General features: G+C 44.1%; 1 protein-coding gene across 1 annotated transcript in view; it reads left to right on the top strand.

Moving 5' to 3' along the window:
* Positions 1–21,009, top strand: part of LOC144940233 (inactive phospholipase C-like protein 2) — a 79,810-nt gene extending 58,801 nt beyond the window's left edge. Inside the window, exons 4-6 of the mRNA XM_078866765.1 lie at positions 4,462–4,537; positions 9,447–9,556; positions 14,768–21,009. Coding sequence (XP_078722891.1) covers positions 4,462–4,537; positions 9,447–9,556; positions 14,768–15,034 — 453 coding nt within the window. The 3' untranslated portion in view covers positions 15,035–21,009. The remainder of the gene's footprint in view (positions 1–4,461; positions 4,538–9,446; positions 9,557–14,767) is intronic.
* The last annotated feature ends 6,778 nt before the right edge of the window (positions 21,010–27,787 follow it).

Raw genomic sequence — 27,787 nt, 5'->3', positions numbered from 1 at the left:
GATGCCGGTCATGTCAATCCACTGTTGAGGGCCTGCCTACACATGGAGATCAAACTTGGATTTCAAAGTGCAATGCGCAACCCACCCCCCTCCCCACCACCCCTTACAGTCATCATTTGCTCAGTAAAGCAAGGAAAATGGATTGAATAAGAACCGTTGCAGTATTCACTACCACCGTGTGAATGTGGAATTTCCACCAATACCTTCAGGCCAGCAGTGCAGATGTGTGCTCTACCATTTCCCCATGCTGGCTTTTGACCATTGTTCACATGCCGGATCCTGCGTTCTCTTACATGTTTAATGATATTATTAAGTAAAATTACATTTTGATTTATTGTACCCTGGCGAGGATAAAATTCAGTTTGTCTGAATTTATGGGCACAGAGATGTGGCACAGAGGCTTATCCTGCTGAGCCAGCCAGTGCTGTGACACTTTGCACCGTTGGCTTGGCCAGCCACTGATGATGTGCGTCTTCAGGGCACAGTTAACATAGAGGAGATCGGCCTGGAAGGGAAATGGAATGTGACGTATGTAATAATGAACGTGAAGTGTGGTTATCGTGACACGGGACACTCGGGCTGCGCTTCCAAAGAACAAAGTGTAACCGAGCCAGCAACAACAAAAACAGGTTAATTTTGCTGTCTGTTCATTTACCGTTTGAAATGTTTGTTTCATGTAAATTGACACTATGATAATGTGGAGCGCTTTGTCATTCCACTACTGTTTGAAGACCCTCCCCATGCTGTGTCAGTTGTGGGGAGGGTGGGAGGTGGTGTTTGACCATGCTTCACCATGAGGTAGTGTAGTTGGTTGAAGGGGGCACCACCACCAACTCGTGCATATCGCTATTTTATTTATATTTTTTATTCAAATATTTAACCTGCAAAAGCCCTTCAGATGGAACGTCTCGTTTGCAAAGGTGTACATCACCAGCCACTGATGGTAGCTGTGGCTGGGAATTGAGCTCGGGTTGTTCAGTTTACTGTGAGATGCATTAAACCACTGCACCGCCGCCACCGCTCTAACCCTGACAATATGTTGACGCAAAAGTAAACGATCAATTCTGTGAACATATTTACGTTCGGCATGACATATTGACACACAGCTGAGTCATTGCATTCGTATTATAAATGTAAACCGATGTTTTTAACCAAATAAAAGAGCTGGTTGATTATGCAATTAGCGGAGAGGTGGTGGAGTTCTTCACAGGGGAAAAATTATAAAAAAAATAACTCTCTGGTGGCATAACAGGCATGTCTGCGATCACAGTCTGCGTGTCTTGGGATGATTCATATTTCACACCGAAAGAGCTCTTACAAAACCATTAATCGTAAGCCAGCCAGGCCTGGATGAGGGCTGGCTACAGGAGAGGGGGATTTGTGGGTAAGATTGCTCGCACGTCCCAGCTGTTTGTACTTTAGCTTGTTTAGAGGAGCACGAGGTTTTTTAGTGCTGACGATTACAATCTTGTCTGATCTGCCTTGTCATGGTATCCCACTGTGCAGGCTTTCGGTGCATAAGGCCACAAAAAATAGAAAATCTAATGTGAGCGTTCAAAGATGTGGGATGTTAGGTAATGCAACGGACAAAGCATATTTATGAGCTCATTATTCTGTTAAATCCCAAAATCCATCATAGGCCAGTTTGTTTGTCGTAATTCATCCGTGCAGCTGGGAAATTCACAAATGCCTGGAATAAAATTTTGGGAGTAGCAGATGTCAGATTTGAGGTCAAACCACCGACACTGCCTGTGGTGCAGTGTAGGCCGCTACTGTTCAGTTTGAAACAGTCGCCCTCCAACAGGAATGTAGAGCAGAGGAGCGATGCTCACAACAACGAGCGGAGTGCTAGGTGGCTATAACGCAGCAATTTGGCACAGTAGGAGGGGCACAGCTGGTGCATCTGCCAGTCATCTTAGACAGGCAACCCATGGCACCTGAGTCTGTCCCGTGACCTCCTGTTAGCGAGCCCTTTGACACTTCACGTGGCCTCAAAGTGCACCTGGACTGGCACAGGCGCCGTGGTGATTGTCGCCACCACTTAGTGGCGGATGGCGGCTGTCATTGTCCTCGGTGCTGATGCAGAGCAACAGGCATGTGTGTTACAGCTCTAGGGTTTGCTCACAGCCAGACTGGTGGCTTGACCCTTAAAATAATACGTCTAGAATGCAGTGAATGTGTAGAGGAGTGAAATGCGCGGTGCGCACAGTTAACCGAGATCATCTGACGCGCTGCCGCTCCAGCCGTCAACGGGACCTCAACCCTCACGCCGTCGCCGGGCGGGTGTTGGCTGATCCTCCCGCCCGGAACAGACGGGTGAGCGGGTCTGAGGGAGCGTAGGTGAGGGCAGCGGTGGAGATGTAGAGACGCTGTGTGCGGAGTCGCTGTGTGCGGAGACGCTGTGTGCGCGGAGTCGCTGTGTGCGGAGACGCTGTGTGTGAGACGCTGTGTGTGAGACGCTGTGTGTGAGACGCTGTGTGTGAGACGCTGAGTGCAGAGACGCTGTGTGTGAGACGCTGTGTGCGGAGACGCTGAGTGCGGAGACGCTGAGTGCGGAGACGCTGAGTGCGGAGACGCTGAGTGCGGAGACGCTGAGTGCGGAGACGCTGTGTGCGGAGACGCTGTGTGCGGAGACGCTGTGTGCGGAGACGCTGTGTGCGGAGACGCTGTGTGCGGAGACGCTGTGTGCGGAGACGCTGTGTGCGGAGACGCTGTGTGCGGAGACGCTGTGTGCGGAGACGCTGTGTGCGGAGACGCTGTGTGTGGAGACGCTGTGTGCGCGGAGTCGCTGAGAGCAGAGCTGCTGAGTGCAGGATAAGCGAGGTGGAATGTAGATAAGAGTGTGGGGAAGTGACCGTATCGATAGTTATAGGAGTGCCTACAACTGGTGCAAGAATAGGTGAATAAAGTGTAAGCAGGTGACTTGTTACAACGTGTCGGTGTGAGTAATTTTAGAAGACACTACATATGTACTGTAGTGCAGTATTTACCATTCCCAGCACCCTGATGAATTTAGGTATTTTACAAAACATGTGTTGATGGTGTGTTATCTATATCCAGCTGTCAATGCCATTTGTTCTGCTGCGATTAAACCCTGCCATTTCACTGGCTGAACGATGCGTGTTGGCGATGCCTCCGAGGGTCATTAAAAGTATCTCCAGAAGTCTACCAACAACCTTTCTCTTCTGGCATCCTAGGGAACAGAGTGTCAAGCCATTGATGCAACCCACGGTGCTGTCGCGTGCTGGAGCCTTACGTCGACTTTATGGGCCCTTCTTCAGTTGGGGGATCTGTTACCCCTGTCGGTTGCACCGATGTATAAAGGAAGTAAAAATAAATCTAAAGTCAGTGTCTCCCGGTCAGTTGACATGGGATGTGCTTATCTCTCTCTTGGTGGCCCTGAGCCATTAGGGGGGGGAAGTTTTGCAATCATGTGGCAAGTGTCGGTCTCCCCAAAGAACAACCAGGGAAGTGACTCGTGTGGTTACTGGTCATACTTGATATGAATTCGTGTCAGGCGTTTGCGTGCAATTGTGGTGGTTGGTAGCTACACTGTCTCTCTACGTTGAATGTAATGCCCAACAATGTGGTTCGTTAGCATGCTTAAAAATATCTTGCTATGTTCTGTGTGTACGTGTTTGGTATTATTTTCATTTTTAACGTACGAGACCAGGTAAAAGTAATAAAAATAGCATTCTGCAAGCAGCAGTTAACCTATTCAGGGGCTTTTGATTGAATTCCGAGCAGAGATGGGGTTGTTGTCGTGATGTGTCTGTACCCGTGTGCTATGCTTGGCTATTTTTGGAAATGGCCCAGTGGGAGGGCATTTGAGTGTCTTACTATAGTGACCATAATGAATAATAAGTCAGTACCATGTTTGCCTGCAAACGCGCGTACACACACGCGCATACAAGGAAACCTTTGTTATGCACTGTCTTATTTAATTATATCACTTTATTTGAGCCAATTTTCTCATGACTTGAAATAAGCAACCAATAAAACAAGAACATAATTATAAAGGCGATTCATTTTTACCTGCACAATTTATTCACAAATATCACTACATCACACTGTTTGATATTTTTTCGTGGATATAAAAAACACCTTTTCCCGAGGCATTAGTACAAAATCTGATTTGTCTGAAGAGACCTCAACATTTTAGAGTCGAATGAATGATTCATACATAAAGATAAGCATTTTGCATGTTTAATGCATTGCACGAGATTGCAGCTCATTGCTTTTTAAACATCAGTCGACCTGAAACTCAGCTGGTGGATTTTTCTCATGAAATTCTGAGCGAATAAATGGCCGTGGGAAGGTGTTGAATGACATCCTGCGCGATTGACGGACGCACTAAATGAGGGTTTCTGCCTGGTTGTAATAGTTAATATATGCTCCCGAGTGTTTTGATGCACACGGTCGCCTCGGTGATTCCCCTGATGATGTTTTCTTCCGCCGCAGATGGTGAACGAGACGAAGAACCTGATTGAAAGTTCCGAGTCCCTGTACAACAAAATCATCCACTGCCAGAAGGCAGGTGAGAAATTGTCCGTCGATCGTCTCCGACAAAGAGATTGCCCTCTGAATAAATAGAGCCGGGTCACTGAGAGGCGCATACAGGAAACGCCATCCCCTGGCTTCTTGCTCTGAAGAGGCTTGAGGTGGTGGACAGGTGACTCCCCAAGATCAATATCGGCTCAAAATGATACCCACTGTTGTCTGGCACGTATTGTTAGGACAACACGTTTGTGTGTGTACGTGTGTGTGTACGTACGTGCGTGTGTACGTGCGCGCGCGTGGATATGTGAGAGAACGGTGACGCAGTGTTCAGCGCGCTGCACTACTATGAGCCTGGCATCCCGAGTTTGATTTCCACTCGTGGCTCGTGACGATTATCTTTACCGGTCCTGGGCCTCCCCAAGGTTTACTCAGCCTCAAATGTGTACCTGGTGTGATGTGCAATCATTGGGACTGGGAAGACAAAGGCAGCCGGGCGTGGTGCTGGCCACCCTCCCCCTCGTGTGCCGTGTCCGGCCTTCATAAGTGCCACTAGCTTACAGCATTTGTCCCAACATTCTGTTAAGGCTATACGGGGGATATTTGCCTTTGTACGCGGAGATAGAAACAGTAAGCCTAGCTGGCATTTCATGCCGGCACCACTCATCCTTTCACTTGGCCGTGAACGGTGACGTCCGAGTGAAGCCTGCAATGCTGCTCATGGCTCCTCAGGGGCACAGTTTATCACTCGGCCTGGCAAGGTTGTTTATTTGTGAACCTATTTTTTGATGTCGCAAGTTTAGAATTTGCATGCATTGAGATGTTTTTTTTTTATAGGTGTGCTATCTACAATTTTTTCCCATCGTTATTTCCGTGGCTTGGCTACGTTTTGCACAACTGTAATGCGAAGCGATGGCACCCCGCGAATGACATCTGCCCCCCCCTCTCCCCCCAATTGTTTAGTTGCACTTTACTGTAAAGGCCGAAAGCTGTTTTTCCTACTGTGCATTGGTCACTTTACCATACTGCAAGGCCGTAGCCATGGAGTTAACATTGGGGGGGACCAAATCTTCCAGGGGGTCTGGGGGTCCCCCCCCCCAGAAAAAAAATCTAAATTTGAAAAGTCATTTCCTGCCATTTCTTGCCATTTCCTGCCTAAAATGTTTAAAAATTGACTAACACATGGGATGGACTTTTTATAGATTTTTTTTTATAATAATGTCTAACAGTGTATTGCACTACATTGCTCTATTTTTACTTTTTTACGATTTTCTTGTTTCATTGTATGTATTGGCAGCGATTAGGGATTCATAAAGTACAACCATAATCATATAAACAGAAATCTATGCATTGTTATATGAACACAAGTCCAGATATTGTGGCCAAGGTTTAGCAAATTGTTTTTATTTACATAGCATCGCAATGATTATTCTTTTAAAATCTCTTTTATAGCAATATATTGGGGGGGACATTTTGAGCATATTTGAATATTGGGGGGGGGGGTATATTATAATTACGGTCTTACCATACTGTAACAATGAACATGTTCGGGGGAAGCTTTTCAATGCGTGTATTTTTTTCTCGCAGCTGCGTAGAGCACACGCCGTTCCCAATGCGCGTGAACCCAGGTGCGTGAGCCCGCGTGGGCGACTGATTGCGGCACTGTCAACCCTTGCCACTCGCGCAGGAACGAAAAACATTCCATGCGAGGCCCTTCACACTGATGTGATCTGATAACTCTTGTTGTGCCAACCAGGGGCAGCAGGTGCCCAGCCCGGAGAGTTTTTTGCGATGCCGTTTGTGGACATTTTTTGGGTCGATGGGAATCGACCCAAAACTCACCTAGTTACTAGCCATTGTTGCATCGACATTACACCAGAGAGGTATGTCGCAGTAATTACTCCAAATTGTAAGCTTACATTTAGAAGCAGCTGCTTTTAAGTTGTTTTCAAAAGTGTTGTTTGCTATGCAAACAATTCTAACCTAATTCGGAACATTTGTACATAATTTCCAGCGTGATGAAGGTGAGAGAATGGATGTCTGATTCCATGACTTAGAAGGGTTGCTAGCAAAGCACCAAAGTGCTGTTTGCAAAGCAAACAATTATAACCTGATTTGAAATTAATTCACATAATTTATTGCGTGGTGAAGATGAAGGTGAGAGGTTATATCTCCGATTCCATGGCTCAGAAGGGTTGCATTGGCTGCAGGGTCCTGGTGTCCCTGGCAGAAGAGGCTCCGTGTCTCAGTGGGCTGTTGCCTGGCTTAAATAAGATGAATAATGGCAGGAATGTGTGCTATACATGGCTCACGTCAAAAATAAGACCCCGGAGACTGTAGAAGTTAGCGAGTGTTTTGGACCATTCACGTTTACCAAATATAGTGCTGCACATTTAGCATGTCCAGAACATTCTGATTGCTCTCAAGTAGAATAAAGCGATGTCAGAAAATATTTTTACACAAGAGTAGGCTTTCTTATAGCTTGCCAAGATTATATAATGCCGCAATTATGCGAAAGTGAGGACTCATTCTCTAATTAACGATACATTCTTGTATATTATCACTCTGCAGACTGCAAGCCGGAACAGTGCAAATTGCACTCTTGGTATACGCGACAATGTTTGTTCCCCATTGTCATGGAATGATATAAGCTTGCGTGCGAATCTATTTTATTGATGAGAAACATCTCGGTAGATTTGTTGCTTTAAAAGTGACCACAATAGACAATCACCATAAACGACACATTCGTTCATTCTCATGGAGAGGGATACTTGGCCACACAAGCCACAACTGCTTTGGCTAGAGCTGCCAAATGCGGGAGTGAAATGCCTCCCATTTATCCACTGAGCTGTCGTGCATTCATGTTTGCTGTCAATAACATAATTCCACGCTCTCTACTTTCATTGGCCCTTGCACAACGGGCTCTGAAAGTAATTTTCCCAAACGAGTTTCCAAATGCCCATGCAATCACTATTATTTCTGCTTGTTGTGTTTAGTTTGTTGTCCTTTCCCCGCACCTCCGATTAGCACGGTTGTCTACGTATGGTGCGGAAGAAGCTCAACACACACACGTACATTTTGCTGATATGTTTATTGATTAATGCACATTCCATTATCGTCATCATCATCATCGTCAGTCATGATCGATTTACTGCTGAATAAAGGCATCTTCAAGCTGTTGCAAACTAAATTAATTCGTTATGAAAATAATTAACATTGATATAAAATATTGCTCAAAGCCTTGCCGGTATGGCTCGCAAGAGTCATCTTGATACCCCTTGGGTGACTTTTTTTTGCGTCAGAATAGCATCGAAGAAACTGTTATGCCATTACCCACAGAAAAATACTCCGTTGGACAAAATTAAGCCCCAGTAAAAATTTGAAATGCGCATCTTGGACCTAGTAAATGTGCCATTGGTGTAGTCAATGCTGTTTTTTTTTTATTTTGCGCTCTTTGGCTCGCTGTCAGTAAGAGAACACTCTCGAGATATTTCTGTACTTGAATTTTGTTCTTCTTCTTCTTGGTTCTTTCGGTAAAGTCACGTAGAAGGGAAATAATAAAATAATAAAAATAAAACAATAAAATAATTCTCACGACGTTTCGGCCACAACGCAAGCAGCCGTCCTCAGGTGAAGAACAGGTCTGTCGGGAAGACAGCATCTGAAATAAATTTAAAATTGAATTTTGTTGTAAAGCAGTGGGATTTTCTCCAAGCTTTTTACTCACCGCAGGATGACGAAACTCCTCTGAATAGTGAGTAATTCTGAGTTAACAGCCCTTTGTTAATCCACTAATGAATGAGAGCCTCTCCATGCTATGTTGTTAATAGGAGTTTCTTGATTATACATAAACGGTTTTTTTTTTGTTAGATCACGTAAATATATTAAACCCGCCACCGCCCGACACAGCCAATTGCTTGATTATATTTCACTACCCTGGTCAGTGTGGGGTTTATGCAGTGGGAGCCAATGACCGGTTCATATATTTCTCGCTACCGATGTTGACCACAGCTGGGAATCAAACCCAGGTCAACAGGGTTAATAGCACAGTGTGCGGACCACTGGAACCAGTCTATCCCATTCAAGCGTGCCTTTGTTTCAACATGTGTGAACTGCAAATCTGCAAATATTTCTTCTCGTATAGACTTGCATCTTGGTCACTGCAAGTGGTGGCATCTTGTCGCGGTGATATATGCTGGATTTGTTATCGAGACTTGGATTTGTCACACACACACTGCACCCACTAGCCCACAGGTAATTGTCACGTGAAGGTGGCACACCACCGCCGCTACCTGCCCCCACCCACTGCATGCGAGTTGTAGTAGAGGCACTTTGTATAGATCTTCGCAGTTCTAAAAGGACAACATTTTTATAATGCTGTGTTGACATTGGTGCACAGTCAGAAAAAACGCAATGCTGTCAAGAACACTGCCTTAAGATATATCTACTCAATAGCTACTATTAGGTAACTATTCATATGCCTATTTTTAAATAATGGTCATCAAAAGCATGATTTTAAGTAAAGTGCCATCTCTCCAACCCTTATTAACTCTATCTCTGGCCCCTCTATTTGTGTTCTGAAAAAGGTCCATTGCCGAAACGTTCTGGGTGACATATATATATATCTTTCTTTCATTGCGATATTATTTCTGAATGTGAGTTTTTTTCACCAATTGTGTATAAAATAGTTTTCGGATTTAATGAATGCACCAATTTAGATAGTAATACGAATGCAATTCTTTTCTCAATTTGTCAAGAGTCGAGGGCCACCACAAAGTTCTTTGGCGGAATATAAAACACACACACACACGTGCAAACCTGTTTTGCGAGAACTCTTGGCGTGCAAACTCGTGTATTCTCATGTGTGCCGCGTTGAGTTTGCGTGAACTTGTCTGTGCGCGCAGTTGTATCGGGTGTGTGTGTGTGCGTGCGCCTCTGTGCTTGAGCAGGTCTGGAGCTGCACGAAGACCTTCCTAATGCGGGAGCCAAGGATGGCCTCAAGGGCCGTAAGCTGAGCAAGGCGTTGGAGAGCTTCGCTTGGAACATCACTGTGCTGAAGGTATTAAGCACTCCCACACAAAGGCAGTGAACAGCAGCAGCACCTAGGCGTTGACTGTTGCGACTGCAGGCAGGGAACGCGCAAGTCCAGGGTTGACCTCTGTCGTACACGTAACACTGTGTGTGTGTGTGCAGCTTTGTTGTGTCTTTTGGGTAATGTGCCGGTTAAGGTGTACAGGGTTTGCCGACAGTAAATTGTCATCTGACGGCATTGCCGGCCCGTTCCAAGATTTAGTTTCCTTCCTTTCCTCCAGCGCACGGCAACCAATTTATTATCATTAACGCCACCAGGCTGCTTCGCAGAGAGGGAGAGAGACAGTCTGTCAGCTCGGGTTTAGATAAAGAGACGAGTGGGTGGCAGCCATGAAGTAGAATCAATGGAATCCCTGAGCTGATTAATCCAGCGAGGGTGTTTCCCAGGGAAGGGATTTCGAACATTTGTAATTTCAAGTCATGAGCTAGGCACACGTGGTGAGCAGATTCCATTGGTTGTAGTGGCCATTGAGGCATCCTACATGTAGTGGTATTCATTGTACGTACGTAGACCACCTTTCGCACTGTACGTAGCCAACCTTGCTCATCGGAGGTGCGGGGATTACGCACATTTTTATCGCGTGCGTAATCGCCACGCCATGCAGTAACAGCCTTGGTGGGCATGTGTAGTTCTCGTAGACCTCCACTGTGCTTCGTCAGTGGACAGTCCATGAACAATATGCGACATTGTTTTTTTATGGAGCCACAGTCACATTTAGTGGCAACGCTAAATCTAGAACTTAGTTCGACTGTGGTTTTGTAACTTGAATTTATGATTCGTAATTAACTTTTAAGTCAGATCGCACAAGTAAAAGGTGTGTGGTAAATCTTCCTCCACCCGAAGCAGCCAATTAATAAAGTTGTCACATTAACAAACGTGCCAATTTATTACTGCGTCGGCACCCCAGTTGTGTTGGAGGGCAATGTCACAACATTTAACATTTGGGTGCAAAGTTTCATTGATGGTTACAACCAGCATCATCAGGCAGTAGCTGTGATTGTGAAAATATCCGAGTCTTTTGGCTTTAAATCGGGGGTGTGATGTCAATGTGCACCCACAAGGGAGGAGGAAGTGATCCTTCGCAGTTAATGTAACATCGTATATTACAATGTGGTTGCATACCCGATGATGTTTTAGTTTACATTGGACTACTTTAGATATGGAATTTATTAAAGTGTGGAGTCATTACGTAACATCTCCGTCTGTAAAGCGTCTAAATGCAACCGCATTTCAGGACACTGCACGAAAAACAGTGGGATGTGCTTCATTGGGAAAATGGAGGCATCTATGTCTGTAAGAATAATTTCAGCGTAGTAAGGCGCGCACAGTATTCGGCCACGCTCGCCTCCACAGTGGTGGACTACAGGCGTGCATAGCCACCTCCTCCCGGTTATATAAGACACGCCTGAGCCTCGCTCTGCACAGTTTCTGTCTGCACGAAATCACAGCTGGTACGCTGTTTTGTCTACCACCAAACATTCGGAAAGCGCCGCAGGGTGCGGTTCGCAGCTGCTCGGGTTGAGGAGTTGCAAGGCAGTGCCAGGTTGCACGCCACGGTGGCAAGATGTTAACTCCCTCGCCTGGTATGCAGGAGGTAATAGGTTTCATCCCGACCCTGACGCCTATATATTTGGAGTTTGCATGTTCTCCCCGCAGTCACGTGGATTTTTCTCCGGATCCTCTGGTTTTTACCTCCACATTTATGTGCGGAGAGTATTTTGCTGTTATAAATTTCCACATTGATAAGCCACTTCGTTGAGCTATCGTTTGTGACCGGGTCGCTTTCTGAAAAAGAGTTATATAACACAGTGTGGGCCTCTTACCTGTTACAAACAAAAATACACCACCTCGTTGTAATCGTCTTTACACTTTAAATAGAATATCTTCAGCAGAAACTCCTCGGAGGTTATTTTTACGGAGACAATACACTGGGAGAGGAAGTGCGGGAGAGCACAACGTGAAGTCGCTGCAGAGGTCGTGAACTCCAGGCTTCCAGCCCCTCCATATCGAAACAAACACATCTCGACGGGGGTGTTTTTAATGGCTCTCTCTCCTTCGCGTGGTATTTAAACACCAACAGGCTGAGTGTAGAACTATATTTTGACTTTGAAAGGCATTCAAAGGTGTATGTGGGTCGCAAGATAGATTCCATTTTGTAGCCCCCTGCAAAAGTATACATTGGAGTTGCGCTTGAATCCCCCCCCCCCGTCCTCCTTGCAAGACGTGAGAGCTAGCAGCAGGGCGAGTTGCCAGGTGATACATCTGAAACGAAGAGTGGCCAAAGGTGCGCCATGGTTGCGAGATGTTAACTATCTCGCCTGGTGTACAGGAGTTCGTGGGTTCGATCCCGACCCTGACGCCTGTATATTTGGAGTTTACGTGGCTATCTCTGTGGTTGAAGGGATTTTTCTCCGGGTCCTCCAGTTTTTCCCTCCACCTTTAGAAAAAAATGCATTTAGAATATGATTAGGTTGCTATGAATTTCACATGAGCCACTTCGTTGAGCTATCATTCGTGGCTAGTTCGCTTCTGAACAAGTATAACCCGTAAAAACTAAGTTTTTCACTATAAATCCTTTATATGCGTGGCGGCTAGAGTCCTCTCGTCCTCTGGCTTGAGATGGCTGCCACCTATGGGTCAGATGATTGCATTGCACCATTAAGCAATTGGTAATTAAATATAATATTTTTGTCCTAAAAAGTGTAAAATTTTGGAAAAAAATGTTCACGAACATTAATTGTCACGCACAACGAGTCTGTGTGCAAAATGTCAGCTCGATTGGATCACGGGAAGTGGGTAAAAAAACGACCGAAAGATTTGCACGGTCGTAAGCAAGCAAAATAACTTAATATAAAGGATTTAAAAAGAGTCGTATAGTTCAGTGTGCCTTACCTGGTAAAATAAAAAAATGTTTATAGTTCAGTTCTCTCAGGAGCCGATGGGTAAATCTCACAGGCAGCACGGATCCTGTCGATGGAGCATGTTGAGCATAACTCCTTGAGGTTTCTGCCAATCTTGGGGTCATCCTTGATTCAAAACTGAATTTTCAAGATCACGTTGATTATATTGGTAAAAGACAAAATAAAAATTGGTTTTCTGTATCGACACAAGCACTGCTTCCCCCCTATGTTCTATTTGGAATTGATAAAAGCAACCATACTGCCTCTACTTGATTACTGTAACATCGTATATAAATTAGCCCCCTGTACTGTACTGAAGAAGCTTGACTCAATTTATCACTCGGCTTTAAGATTTACATTGAACTGCCCATATAGGACTCACCACTGCGATCTCTACATTGGGTCAAACTTAAGATCTCTTAATGATCGACGGCTTGTGCATCAGATCTTATTTATTCATGATGTACTTACAAAAAAATCCGCAGACTACCTGCTGGATCTCCTCACTGTTTCGAAGAACAAGTGTTACCTAAGGTCTTCGCTCATTTATCAGCTTCACATTCCTTATTGCCGTACAAATACTGGAGGGAGGGCCCTTGCTATTGATGCCCCCAGGGTCTGGAATGCTATCGCCAATAAACTGCAATTTGGATCACTACCTGTGAGATCTTCACTCAAAACTGCTCTAGAGGAGTTGTACACCCCTCGCTGTCACTGCTATTCAGTGGCCTGAAATCAAATGTATCGCTCCGGATGACCGCAAGCAAAGTATGACCTTGAGTTTTGATTATAGTGTGCTAATCTTTAAAGGTGCATTGAACATTTTTGATACTCCTACTGATACTCCTGCTGTTATGGAGTGACTCATGCTGCTAGCTCTATGGCTGCAAAGTTTGGTCGTACATGTTATGTATATCTTTTATTGTTAAATTTGAATCACAGTTCCTATGATCACTGTTATATTATTTTTATAGCTTTATTTTGGTGATTTCGAAAAGTTTTGGTTTAGCCATATTTGTTTGTTGTAGTACAGAGTTAGACTGATAACTTTAATCTAAATTGTCTTATGGTTGTTGTTGTTTGACTTGCATCCCACTGGGATGTTTGCACACATCATTAATATTCGGTGCTTTTTCTGAAAGACTTTGCTGTTTTTTCCTTGATTTCTCTGTTGCACGTAGTCACTTTAAGATGTTTCTTGCTCATGTTTTTGCTTGTTGTGGTTGCACCCGATTCAAGAGCCGAATGGCTCACAGGGCGATACCTAGTAAATTAACTGAACTGAACAATCGGCAGACTCGTGGAGGAAGGTCATCCAAATCCCTCGGGAGTTTGCCGAGCCACCGGCATGTGGAGGCCCATTACCGATGGCCGATTCGTGGAAATCGCTGACGCTCGTATGACGTGAAAGAAACTGACCGAGTGGGTTGTCATGCCCGCTCGGTGTGCTGCTAAAGCCATTATTGTTTCAAACTGGAGGGGGGGGGGGGTGTAAGCTTGAATCGTAACCTTTACAGCTTAGCGTGCGTGCTGTGAAGATATCCGTGGTCGTGTCCAGTGACGTTCTTCCAAATGCTTATTAAAGAAGTTTTGCATGCATACATTTCGCCTAACCATTTATTGATTAATGCAGATTCCATTATCATAGACAACATCATCATTGTCAGCCATGATGATCTACTGCTGGATGAAGGCATCCTCAAGCTGTTGCCAACTACATACATACATGCGCATAGGGTTGTGTGGCAAGTATGTATCTATGTACGTTGAACTTCTTTCGCACCCTACGTGGCCAACTGTACAACAATCGGAGGCACTATTGATGCCGCATCAATGATCAGTTTCATTTGTAAAAAATAAATTCCTTTTAACGTCATATTTCTACTTAATTTATGAAGAAACTTTTGAATTTTCCATCATTTATTTGGATGTCTGAGAGGAAAATTGTACAAGGTTAGACCAGTATTACAAGACAGCCATCACAAAGGGCACCCCACAGACCTTGGGCATATCATTTTACTGACATGTTTATGCCACGTATGTAGGTCATGGAATAAAACTCACATAAAAAATACTGAAAGTTTATACAGTGCACAAGTATTTAACTCGCCAGATCCATTTGCACGTTACGTTTTCCGATACCAATTCGCGACCACGATATTTCATTACTCCGTCGAAGCCCACGATTGCCGCATAATTGCTCTTCGACTCGGCGTGCGTGTATTTGTGTAAAAGACGTCGCACACCTTAACTCATCCTGTTTCGCGGGAAAACCCAGGGCCAGGCTGACCTCCTGCGCAAGGCCAAGGCGGAGGCGCTGGAGAACCTGCGGCAGATCCACCTCGGGGCGCTGTCGTTCGGCCTCGACCAGCCGGCTGGCACAGGCGTGAGCATGGGAACCGGCTCCCGACGCTCCCGGCACGGCTCGGGCTCCGGCTCGGGCTCGGGCTCCGGTTCGGGATCGTGCTCGGAGGCGGCCCTGTCCCGTCAGGGCACCGGCGGCTCTCTCCAAGACCGCGAGGGCAGAATGCCGAGCAAGCAGTGAACGCTTGCCCCACCCCCACCCACCCCCCCCCCCCCCATTCAGCAGTGTTCCCACGTCCGTGCTATGTTTTGTAACCACTGAGTGGATTAGGTCAGTGGGTGGAACCAGCAGAGTTTAGCTGTGAACATTGCAATACGATCCAAACCTGTGCTTTGTGCTTTAACCTCTTTTTGCAAAAAGCAGCTAAGCTTAAGCAGTCAATGAATTTCGCGTCAGCGGGTAACTTAAGTGGGGGTTTTTTAGCGGGCCCAAATAGTGTCAGACTTTTTTATTGCGATTTTATTTTAATATACTTGATTAAAATGGAAATCTATTCTTTCCTTTTATTTGAAACGTTTCCTCCTGCCTTGCAGCTTCTAACAGAAAGCATAGAAAGGCCTGTTTTTTGTTTTGTTAACTTCCCATCACTTCGCAAACCACTCAACTTTGGACATTTCATCAGTGTGGACTTTGCAGACACGCCAAAGGGCCTATCCTGGGCCTGGGACTGAATCAAGCCAGGGGGACTCAACTTCCCTGTGTATTCACCCACATTGCACACCGTCGACTCCCAACGTGCCCCCCCTCCTCCTGAGCTGGGCCATTGAACAAATATCACAGAATACCAACTCACAGCCCCCCCCCCCAAGCAGCACGGTAAGTGACCAGATCCAATCCCTTCAAGACGTACATTGCGGGCCATATCTTTTAGATGGTAACAGAATTACTTTATTTACTTCCTTGATCTCTTTTAACTGTAATACGTACATGAATTGTACAAAGTGTAGAAGAGCATTGGCACAGTGGCCAAAGCTTCATTGGGGATGTTGATGTAGGTGTGTTGAGCTGAAAGTGTAGGCTTTTGCTTGCACAATTATCAACACTTAACATCAAAGCAGAATGTTAAAGCAATGGGTGGATTATTGCAAATTACTTTGTAGTGTCCTTGGGTTTTCAGTATGCGCGTTTGATTGGTTGTGAATAATGTCATGCAAAGGTGATGGATCCAAACCCAGTCCCTACCTCAAGCCGCTGTCAAAGTTTATGTCCATACATAACTGAGGCTGAGTTCATCATGCAATTTGATTTGAATAGCGGGAAAGCCAAGGTGTCAAACGGTAGGAAAATGTCCCAAAGAGCGGTGATTACAGACATTTCTCAGGAGATGCATCAGCCTAAGGAGACGATGAGCGTACGTCACGAACATAATATTACATGCCTCACTTAAATTATAATAGTGTGCGGTCAACCCATGGAAAATTAAGTACGACGGTTTAATTGCCGTATATAACAAGAGTAAACTTGATGCTTGGTAATTTGTGCAGTGCGGAAATGGTTACACGAAGTGAATTTCAAATGGAAACCTTCTGAGATGAGTCATTTAAAGAAACACTTGTAAAGTCTTTTTTTTTATTGTTTTCCCACGTAGCTTATAGAATGGGCAATGGTACGGAAGAACTGCAAAGTGCAGCTTGCTTATTTCACGTTGATCTATTTTAAAAAATCTATATACACACTGATTATCAACTCGACTGTCATGTTGATTGCAGACGAATGGCTTGCGTCGCATTTGTGAAACTTTTATCGCTGTTTGTTTGCAGTTCATACTAAGAAGATATGTTTGTGTTTTGTCATGATCACGCATATGATCCCACATGGACCTGTGTGCATTAGAAACCTTCACCGTTTATGATCCCAGAGGTGTAAAACTGTCTTGTCCACACAAACCCCTGCCCCTCTTAGTGTGCTTGTGGGCCCCTTAAGTAGGTGGATGGGAAGGAACAATAACATTTAAAAGTTACTGATTTATGTTTAAGTAGGGCAGAGTGTTTCATGTTTTTGCCGTCACGTTGAAAGCAAAAATATGAAATGGCTTTTCGGAAGCCACGGTGTCTAAGGAGCAATTTAATTTGTGCAGTATCCGGTTAAATCATGAATAAAATATCAAATGCAATTCTCAAAAAAGCATTTATCAGCGTTCTTAGCGCAATTTATTTTGTGTGTAAATGCATATGTAGTTGAACATCCAGTTGCAATTGCAATCTAAACTTAAGAGGGGAGACATTTGTTTAGTTAACATGTCCAGTGCAGTAGCCAACCAAGATTACCAGCCAAAACCAAAAACATGCGATAACTGAGATCTACACTGTGGTTATGTGATCTAGGAAAGGTATTAAGCAAGCAAGCAAACATCATTTGCAGCAAGGTTGAAAGTTACGTAATTCATTTCTCTAGAGCAGCTCTTTTCAGTTTCACATTTGCCCATGATGTGGTTTTGTCACCAAATAAGAAAAAGTATAATGTTTGAAAATGACCAATGGAATTTTTTGGTTTTTAAACTGAACTCCATGATGAGACCAAATTCTGCTTGTGTTTCTTTAAAGATAAGTCTTCAACCAGCAACGGATAACAAGATTTGACATGTGATTAATGATAATAAAGTATATGGTAAGAGACCGTAAAAATATAGCTGGGAGTTAATCTTGGTGGTTTTTCTGTGGGGTCCAATAAACAAAAGGGCTTAACTCATTGACCTTCATTCCCTCATGATTCCATGGGCACATGAGAAAAATTCCCCCTGGGGCAACTGCATCTACAAAAACACCATGGAAAGGTTTTTTTTTCTTCCTAGCAACCGATGGGGTATTAAACCACCCCTTGATGGCCACGAGATTGTTACTCCTGTTAACTTGCGGTGCGTTCCTCATCTTAAAATGTTACAAAGCTGGGTTTCTCATTCCCACACTGACAGATTTAGGTCAATGTATGGCTGCCTCTACCACTGCCTTTTTAGAATTGCTCTCTTACAGCCTGTGTCCCATGCCCATGCCGAATGAGCTCACACATGGAGAGCATATTCGTAACACAGCATCACATTTGAGTATCCTGATTTGCTGTTTTCTGCTTGTTCTGACTTCTGTAAGGCTTCAGGCTTTCACAATTTATTGTTGCTGCATTCTGGCAAAATTCGTTTCTGTCCACATCTCACAGGTTTCGTGGCTATGTTTAATAGTCTCAGTGTGATAATTGTTTTTTTACCCTTTTATCTGGCAACAAAACTGACACCTTTTTTATGAGGAGTCATGTTTGCATAGACCACAATACCTACACACATTATCAGAGTTGTGTTTTTTGTTTGCATTATGACTGCAGGTATTGTGGTCTATGCAAACATGACTCCTCGTAAAAAAGGTGTCAGTTTTGTTGCCAGATAAAAGGGTAAAAAAACAATTATCATATTTTTTACGGGCAAATGAGGTTCCAATGGAGTCTCAGTGTGGTTTTAGGCTCATTGTTTCACATGCCATCAATTGACTCTCCTAATGAATGTTTTCCCAAGCGTAGCACATGTCCTTTGGGGTACGCTTTAACTCTGTTTTTTTTTCCCTTCGGCACACCTGATTTCGGTATGTTCTCTTTTAATATTCGTGTCAAATTCCTACCATTTCAGGAAATATAATTTTTAAGGAATTAAATTGCTGCTTGTTTCAATTTGACTGGGTGCAGGGAACAATTCATATTGATAATAAAATTTTACCATTTAGTGTTTTCACGTTTACCAAACCACATTCCGTACGTTTAGTTAGTGTCAAATGCCACTTTTGAAGCGACGCACAAGTGAAAATCACGTTGACCTCATTCTCTGGGTATCGGAATCTCTCGGCATTGACCCAAATCATATTTTTTCTTCAGGATTAATGTTTTGCCGAGAAAAGTACTGAAGCAGCATCTGCGCACTATCGTAGACAGTACCTATGTTAATCAAATAGTCACGTGGTTAAGATTATATAAGCTCTTAATTGCTTTCACCAGATGCCCATTAAATACATTACAGTACTGCTGTACATTCTAATTTCACACTCGGGGGGACTACACAGCCATTTCCATATCTTAATTTTTTAGATTCCTGATTTCCCAACAAGCTGCGAGTTGTGCGTTTGTGGTTTTAATGACTTAGATCCCCTTGCGAATACACTTATTTTAAGCTATATTAGATTTGTTTTTAAGTTGTACTCATAAGCCGGGCAACTCTGTTATTTTGCCCAGTGTTACATCATGAATTGTGACTTCTACGACATGTCAAGTTCATCAGAGAATGCATAATTATTTTGAGTTTGTTCTTCGTATGGCTGATGTTGATGCAGAGCAACACATTTGGTTGGCGGTCATGCCAGGTTGATTGCGTCCTGAGTAGCGAAGTGTACTGCTGTGATTCCTTGAATGAATCTGTTGTAAAGTTGCAGGTGCAATCTAAAATATGCAGTGGAGGCCCCTCCTTCCCCGCCGTGCGAGATTCATTGAACAGCCCCGAACAGAGTAGTTGACTGCTCGTTGATACGGCGAAGTTTGTAGCTTAGCTTTTGAAATGGTTAGCAATTGTGAATAGCACACAAAAATTACTGCCTTTCAGCACAATGAAGACTGTTCCAGAACACATTAAAGTTAGCACTTTAACGTAACATATAGTGTGGGCTGTGCTGAATGTCATGCTTTGCGATCGCAAAATCGTATTGTTCGTGTATGTTCAATCAAAATTGTTAAGCTGAAGGAGTTTAAGCGTGTCTGTCGGTTGTTTTCGTCCGGCAATTACAGCGTCTTTGTAAATGTATTTCAAAGCTTTGTCGTATATTTCTCATGATATTTACACTGCGAGGTTTGGTGGACCATGTATTTTTTGGTAACAAAAAGAAAGAAATCTGCATTATCTTGGCTCATCTTAATTGTCGTGGTTTTTAGAGACTTGCTAAAGGCCTATCATCGCTAAAAGTGTGTGTCATATTGGCAGCCATAATGTTAGCCAGCCCTGTAAACTTTGTGGCATAATATGTAGCGGCGAAGTGGGTGTGTCGATGGTATTTATATTGTAATTAACTTACCAGCACTTGGCTAATATACAAACAAGGTTATAATAATTAAAAAAAATAATCAGCTTAGTGTGTATCTTTTTCCTGCCATAAATGATGTTGTACTCGATGTGCCTCAAGCTTCACAGATTTTAGTATAAATTTTTAATAGACTACTTTGTATTTTTGTAGGATCACTGCTTTGTGTATATTGCCAATAAGGTCATACTGTATGTTGAAGTGTATACAATGTGTGTGTGTGTGTGTATACATAACAAGTATACATGTAGCAGGACATATAAAATGGGTTGGAAAGAAATATGATTATAACTAAAGGTAAACGTTTTCTTTGCAGCAGTCCTTTTCCCTATAAACACACCCACAAAATATATAGTATTATTATCTACAGTACCGTGCTAACATGTGTGTAAATGCGTGCTTTTACGCCCGTAAACCATGTTGATTGAACGTTGTTGACTTCTGTTCTTGCCTTGGTTGGTTAGTGGCACTGTTTAAAACCAACTCTAATTAATTTGTGTAACATTCTGGATCGGAAGGATCATTGAACTTCGTAAATTTACGCTTCTCTATGGCGAGACTCCCCCAATGCGCGAGCTGGGAAATATTCCCTGGGGCTAAACGGCTCAAGGCAATACTTGGCCTTTGCATAATGACGGTGTAAATGATGATATAGTACAGTGGCATTTTCATGGAGTGTGGGGGGCGGCACAGCGCTAATCCCATTTGGCGATGGTGCCAATATAGGTTTAGTACGATGCCAAATGTTAATACGGCAAGGTTTGACCTTGTGTTGACCCCCTTGTGGGTTGTGTAACGTTTTGGTCTGCCACTGTGTAAATAACAAGGCGATTGACCTTTGATATTTGCGTCAAACGCAGCAGCTTATGAAAGGAGGCCGTTGGAATGTGATCTATAGTTGTTGGAGCCAATAAAGTTTGTATGTAAGTGCAGTTCTTTTCTGTTTTGTTTAATATAATGATCTGTTTTTTAGGAGTAAATTGATATCTGAATTATATTGATACGGAGCTTCAGAGTTTTCTAGTCTAATATAATTTGAAGCATTTGTGATGAATACAAAAACTCCATATATAAAGTAATTGGTTAAAATAAACACAACCATGCCAAATGTGAGTTTGTTTGCTTGTTACTTTTCCACAAATTGAATGTCTAAAACATTCAGAAATCGTATGTATTTTAACAGATGTATCTGTTTTTCCATTTTATTAATAAAGGCAGTGCTGTAATCTTGACTATCAAACATTAAAGATTGAAACGTCATGGTTCTAACCAATGATAGGAGAACATAGGATGGAGAATCCTGTGCTAATGCAACAGATAATATCTTCTTTAACGCACATTTTGGGATTTTATCAATATCACTGTTGGCTACGTTTGGTGCGAAATAAGTTCAATATGCGTACAATGTGCTTGTAATGTATTGCAACTTGTTTCTTCAGTCTGGTTTGCACATTGAACAAACCGAACGTGTGCAGGGGAAAGATAACACGTGTGGTGGAGAGTGACACGTGGACTGCATTTGTGTATGCGATTGATAGTCCACTTGCTTTAGAAAAAAACAAGTGTCCGGGGTTGAGACCAGCTCTGGCATTGTCTGAATATTTTGGTTTCTTTGGATACAGGGAATATAATATGATGGGTTTTTTTTAATATAGAGCAATCAATCCCCTTTCCTTACGTTTGGCGTAATAATTACGGGCAATATCACGTAGCAGCTAAATAAGAGACTGGACATTGTATTTACCTATAAACGCTGAGTAAAGGCAAATTTGCACAACTGAGTGTATGCAAACAAACTTGTATCTTTGCACTTAATGTAAGCAATGCTGGTGCATTCACCAATGGTGAACGTCATTTTGATGAATGCAGGAAGCTGTTCTTTTAGAATAATGTTAAACAACTTAATACATCACCATTGGAACCTCATTTGCCAGTAGCAAAATATGATAATTGTTTTTTTACCCTTTTATCTGGCAACAAAACTGACACATTTTTTTTACAAGAAGTCATGTTTGCATTGACCAGATGACGCCAAAAGGTGCCTTTTGGCGTCATCTGGTCCAACACCATGTGAGACTCGGCTCTAAAGAAATCTGTCTCGGGTGTGGACCAATCAACTTCAAGGACAGTGCATACATTATCAGAGTTGTGTTTTTTGTTTGCATTCCGACTGCAGGTATTGTGGTCAATGCAAACATGACTCCTTGTAAAAAAAGGTGTCAGTTTTGTTGCCAGATAAAAGGGTAAAAAAACAATGATCAACTTAATAGATCTTTATAGTAAATATAACTCACGGTGAACAGCATTATACTTCGCTCAATATGGGTTGCTGTACACGTGCTGGTCTAAGTTGTACAACTCATCCATTGGCGCTTGGGTTTAAGGTGATACGTTATTGAGAGCTACGTAAAAATACAACGGGCTGCGGCCGTCTGGAACGTTCTTGCTCCCGATATTAGGAAGCCACTGGGAAGCTATGCACTTTAAAATATACGTTGAAAAACTCCCTTCTTTAGAACAGATTTTTGCGTGTTTAATTCCTTGCCTTTTTCCCCGCACCTCCGATTAGCAGGGTTGGCTACGTGCAGTGCGAAAGAAATTCAAGACAACACATCGGTGCCTGTGGTTCTTTGCAGAGAACAGTTGAGGGGCCGTTCCTGCCCTCACAAATTGGACAAACGCACGCGCGAGCGTTTTATCTGCCCCGTGCCTCTGCCACATCCTCGACAACTGCGATGCCTTGCCTGAGGCTGCCATGGGCAGATGACAAATGAGTAGAAGAACAAGAAAAACAATTGGTGGGAATGTGGATGCCTGTGAAATGGTGCAAAGACCCATCTCGTGAGGGAAGTTCTCAAATTGATTCCCCCACCTGCCCCACTGTCAGAGGACTATGGGGAAAGGTTTCGCCTCCATCCCTGAGGTCGCGACAAAAGTCGTGGTGGGAATGGTCTGTCCGCAACACCCGGCTCTGGTGAACCTGTGGACATGGCAACCGATAAGGAGCTCTAGAACCGTTAACTCTGTGGGCTCCTACAATGGTGACTTGCGTTGATTGCATCACACGCAGCCCAACACATGAGCCAGGTTAATCCTGGCCGCATCCACGCGCACGCATTCACCTCCTGCCACCGCGGGATCAGGCGAGCTTGGAGATGAAAGTGGGCTTACGGGGGGGGGGGGGGGGGCACGTGACTGCCGCAGCTTAAAAGTCGGACTCGATTCCGGCGATTTGATGCCCTCGATGTTCCCGATGGAGGAGATTTTTTTCGCGGCATTGTTCCCGTCGGCGATGAATGTGAGAATCTCCACTAAAAACTCAACTTTTTTTTATTTTACCAGGTAAGGCCCACTGAGTCTCTATCGTTGCTATTTTTCATAAGCGACCTGGCTCTCACAAATGATAGCTCGACGAAGTGGCTTATCAATGTGGACATTTATAGCAGCCAAACGCTCTAAACGCACATTTCAAAAAAAATGAGGAGGGAAAAAAGCGGCGAAATCTCCACGACGACGGGGAGAACACGCACACCCCAAATATACAACAGGCGTCAGGGTCGTGGATCGCACCCACGACCTCCTGTATACCAGGCGAGGTAGTGAACATCTCCTAGCCACCGTGGCGCCGTTTGGCCTGCCTGGCTCATGTAAACGGCCCATCGCTGGGCCATCGCAGCTTTTAACCCTCTGGCCACACGTGCGATTGAGGTGACCGCCACAGAACCTACAATTAAGTGCTTGAGCGCCTAGCCCCAAACAGACTATCGAGCCTTTGTGCTGCTTTGAAATTGAAATTCCTGACCTGGAAGGCAGCATTCCTCATTGCCGTAATGTCTGCGATGGCAATTGGGGAGCGGCTCGCCCTTTCATCTTGAGGTCCTTCCCGAGTGCTCGGTCAGGATGAAGCCTTCATCTGCCTCCACGTGTCATGCCCAGGGTGGTCTAAATCCATTCACAGCATCCAATCTGCTTACCCTGGTTCTGATCGCCCTCAATTTGCAGAACAAACAATTAAAAAGGCAATGCACACAGGTACTCTTATTCAAGATTTGTATTTTACCAGGTAAGGTCCACTGCGATATGTAGCTATTTTCTCAGAAGCGACCTGACCACGAAAGCGCAGCCAAGTGGCTTATCATGTGCAAATGTATAGCAGCCAAATACTCCAAACGCATGTTTCTAATGTGGAGGGAAAAGCCAGAGGACCCGGAGATAAATCCACGTGACCACGGGGTGAGCGACGGGCAAACTCCAAATATACATGCGACAGGGTCGGGATCGAATCTACGACCTCCTGTATACCAGGCGAGGTAGTTAACATCTCCTAGCCACCGTGGGGCGCCACGGTGAAACAGGGTCGTGGAGGAAGTCGGAACAGCTTTTCGTGTTTGAGGGCAAAATGCACCAGGGAATGCTGGCCTTCAGCATTTACTTAGCCGAGTTCGGTCAAGGATTTTAACATTGCAATGCTACACTCTGGCAGGAAAACCCCAGCAGCAAGTGATAACGGCTAATTTCACCATGGCAAGGGCAACATCCTGAGCTGGCATTTCCAAGCTTCTACTCGGGGATATTTTTGAGGCTGCCACTCACATGTCGGCAGACACCTTCATCGGGCAGCAGCTGAAGTGTTTATTTTTTTAAGGGGAAGTTTTATCGACAGCGTGTGCTTGAAGGTTGCTTGAGCCATCACCATCGCCCTTCGTGCAGCTCCGCCACGGATGAGTTGGCAGATAATCTATGAAAAAAGAAATTCATTTCGTTATTATCACAAACATTTTTTCATAATCATCCTCGACACCCACATCAAACTCTGCCTATCCTCCCTATGATGATCCTCTCAAGAATGTGCCACTTAATCAAACGCCTCCTCCTCCTCCACAAAGCATTGCCACTGGTTTAATTCAGAATCACAAAGCTTATTTGTTAAAAGGGGAGGACAATGAGACGTATTGCTGTCTGCCTGATTTTTTGTTGTTGCAGGGCTTGATGTTATGGTTCTTGTAGTTTAGCTTTGGAACGTTTCAATTCCGCGTCACACCTGTTGTGTCCCGTGACTCCGTCCCATGTTATTGTGGATGCGCCCACTCCCATTGAGCAGTGCGGTGCACAACTTTCGCGACTGCACGGGCAGGCAGTGTTTGCGAGGGTGTCACGAAGCTTACGATGATGGCAGGATGTGTCTGGGAGCGGAGGAGGCCGCTATATGTCCTGTATTATTAACTTAGTGACGTTATCGTTGAAAAGCCTTTTGGTGCATGGATATGCAGCGGGGGATTTCAAGGCTTTCGCGATGTTTTTGTTTTGTTGCGGTTGCACCCGAGTCAAGAGCCGCATGGCTCACAGGGTTATACCTAATAAATGAAACTGAAACCAATATACCGTACATCATAAGGTTTTTTTACGTACAGCATATTCTCAGATTTAGATAACCCATTGTAATGTATACCATTACATTAACCCCCTCCCCCCTCTGACTTTCGCACACGAAAGGTTCACAGTGATTACACCACCTTACTGAATTTAAGACGGGAAACAGGAAAACTTTTTTCAGAATTCTGGTAAATCGCCTAATGAAGCTGGTTGTAATCACCAGCGATACGTTGAACTCAAATTGTAAATCTTGTGGGTTTAATCTCCAACACACCGGTGCACTGAATTCGTATAACTAATTGTCACGTTTTGTTTACGTGCCAAACTTTACTAATTATCTGCGTCAGGTGGTGGTGGTGGATGAACGACACGTTTATATTTGCACCCGTACTTCTTACCAGTCAATACGAAGGTGTGTCATACATCAGCAAGAATGGCAAATGACAAAATGTGAAAAATGATCCCATGGGGAGGCATTAGGAGAGACACCTCGACAAACTATAGCGGCTGCAAACCATCGGTGTCGTGCTGTCCTTGACATTAAACGCAGCCATACAGCTTCCACAGTTTCGCGAACACTCTGCAATGCCCCCTCCCCCACCCCCCATGAAATCAAGGATACAATGCAAACTCGCTATCCTGTGCCACTGAGCTCTCTCTCTCTTTCTCTCAAGGTCACCTGTCACACCTCTCCACCCTTCTCACTCCAACTGACCGCGTCTAATAATCTGATCGTCGTCCCCAGAACGAGCATCGTCCCGGTTGAGCGGCGCTTTGTCGGAACTGCACAGGCAGCCGTGTGGAACTCTCTCCCACCGCACCCACCTTCAAACAGCAGCTGAGGGGTCTCCTGTTCAGGCCCGCTCACCTGTCCAGGCTCGCACTTGTTCAGGGTGGCTTATGAGGAACTTTGATCTTTGACTTCGTCAAGGAGCATAAACCATCACGCAAACGCTGGTCATTCTCGCAACGGCTTTTGGACGGCCATCGAACAAAGACGCTCACTGCATCGTGCGGTTTCAGATGCGCTTCTGTAGCCGTCTGGAACACTCTTCCTTCAGATGTTCGGAAGCCACTGGAGCCATACAATTTGAATCTAGATTGAAAACTCATTGCTTTATAACTGCTTTTTGTGTTTAGTTTGTTGTCCTTCCCCCACACCTCCGATTAGCACGGTTGGTTACGTACGGTGCGAAAGAAGTTCAACATACGTGCCTCCCGAGTTCTCGAGAAAGCAATGCGTACGATTTGCACGTGTAAAAATGTGCGTACATTATTTTTATTATTCATTTTAAAACCTCTGCTGGGCAGCATATGCGCCATATATTATTTATCCTTAGAAAACTCAGCATCATTTACATTCCAAATTTGGTTTTCAAAATGTACTCCAATAGATAATTAACAATGTGTAAACAACATTATTCAAAAACGACCCGTATAATGTTGTCATGATTGAATTTGAAAACCGACTTTAAATATTGATTTTGACTTTTCAAACAAATTAATAATACATGGGCTTTTGATGAAAAAAGATTACTGAGAATGGGAAAAATATATAATGTAATGAATGGAATAAATCGTGTGGGCTATCTGCTGCTGAGAAAAGGTTCGTGGGACTTAGGTTTTGTTTTTTATTTACTTTTATTTTCACGACCCGTGCTGAAATTCCACCGTCGTGGTTTCACCGGTGAGCAGAATGCACTTTTGCTTTCCGTGAGTTCGCGACAGCCCGCTAATCCACTCGGCGGGCCGCATTACAGAGACCCCGGCCAGGGACGTGCGAGACAATTATCCAAACACATTCCATACCGAGACCATAATGCCTCTGCCGCGAGAGAAAGTGCACCCGAGGACAGTCGTGTCAATGCACCCATCATTTTTAGACACGAGTTACGGCCGGCCAGCGGCCCCGGCGTACGGCCCCATTTCACATTCGTCGTGCGGATTAAAGTGCGCGTTGATATTAATTACATTTAAGTGATTGGGTATTTGTGCGGCTCTACAGTTCATTATGTGTCATTATCAACATTGTCGATGTGACACCCTCCTGCCACTGCTCATCCCCTTCAGGCCTGTTTATGCATTCTGCAGTTGCGTTTTCTTAATCTGATCTAAGTATAGATTTATCTGAGATCTTTGGACCGTGACTGCTTTTCCAAATGCCTCGTCCACCTATCAGCTGCCGTCGCCTGCCTGCTGCTACCCGTTATCGTTATCCGCATATTACTCTCAGGCAGGTTGCTGTGACCCCGTTAGATATTCTTTACAAGTAAATAATTGACACCACATTGCAAAAGTAAACATATCTTGTGATAAACAAAAATATATACATACAAAATTAAATATTGCCATGATGCTGGAATATAAGGAGAAAAGTAATTACAGTTTAGATTACAAAAAAGTGGTCAACATTTAAAATTTAAAGATGGCATACAATGCACACATCACTTTAGTCTTCACTGTTGTGAATGCACCAATGTAAAACGCGTGGTTAGCATAAGAAGATGAGGCTTCATAT

Source organism: Lampetra fluviatilis, chromosome 2 (genome assembly GCF_964198595.1).
Source record: "Lampetra fluviatilis chromosome 2, kcLamFluv1.1, whole genome shotgun sequence".
Taxonomy (NCBI): Eukaryota; Metazoa; Chordata; class Hyperoartia; order Petromyzontiformes; family Petromyzontidae; genus Lampetra; species Lampetra fluviatilis.
This window is presented reverse-complemented; position numbering and strand designations above follow the sequence as displayed.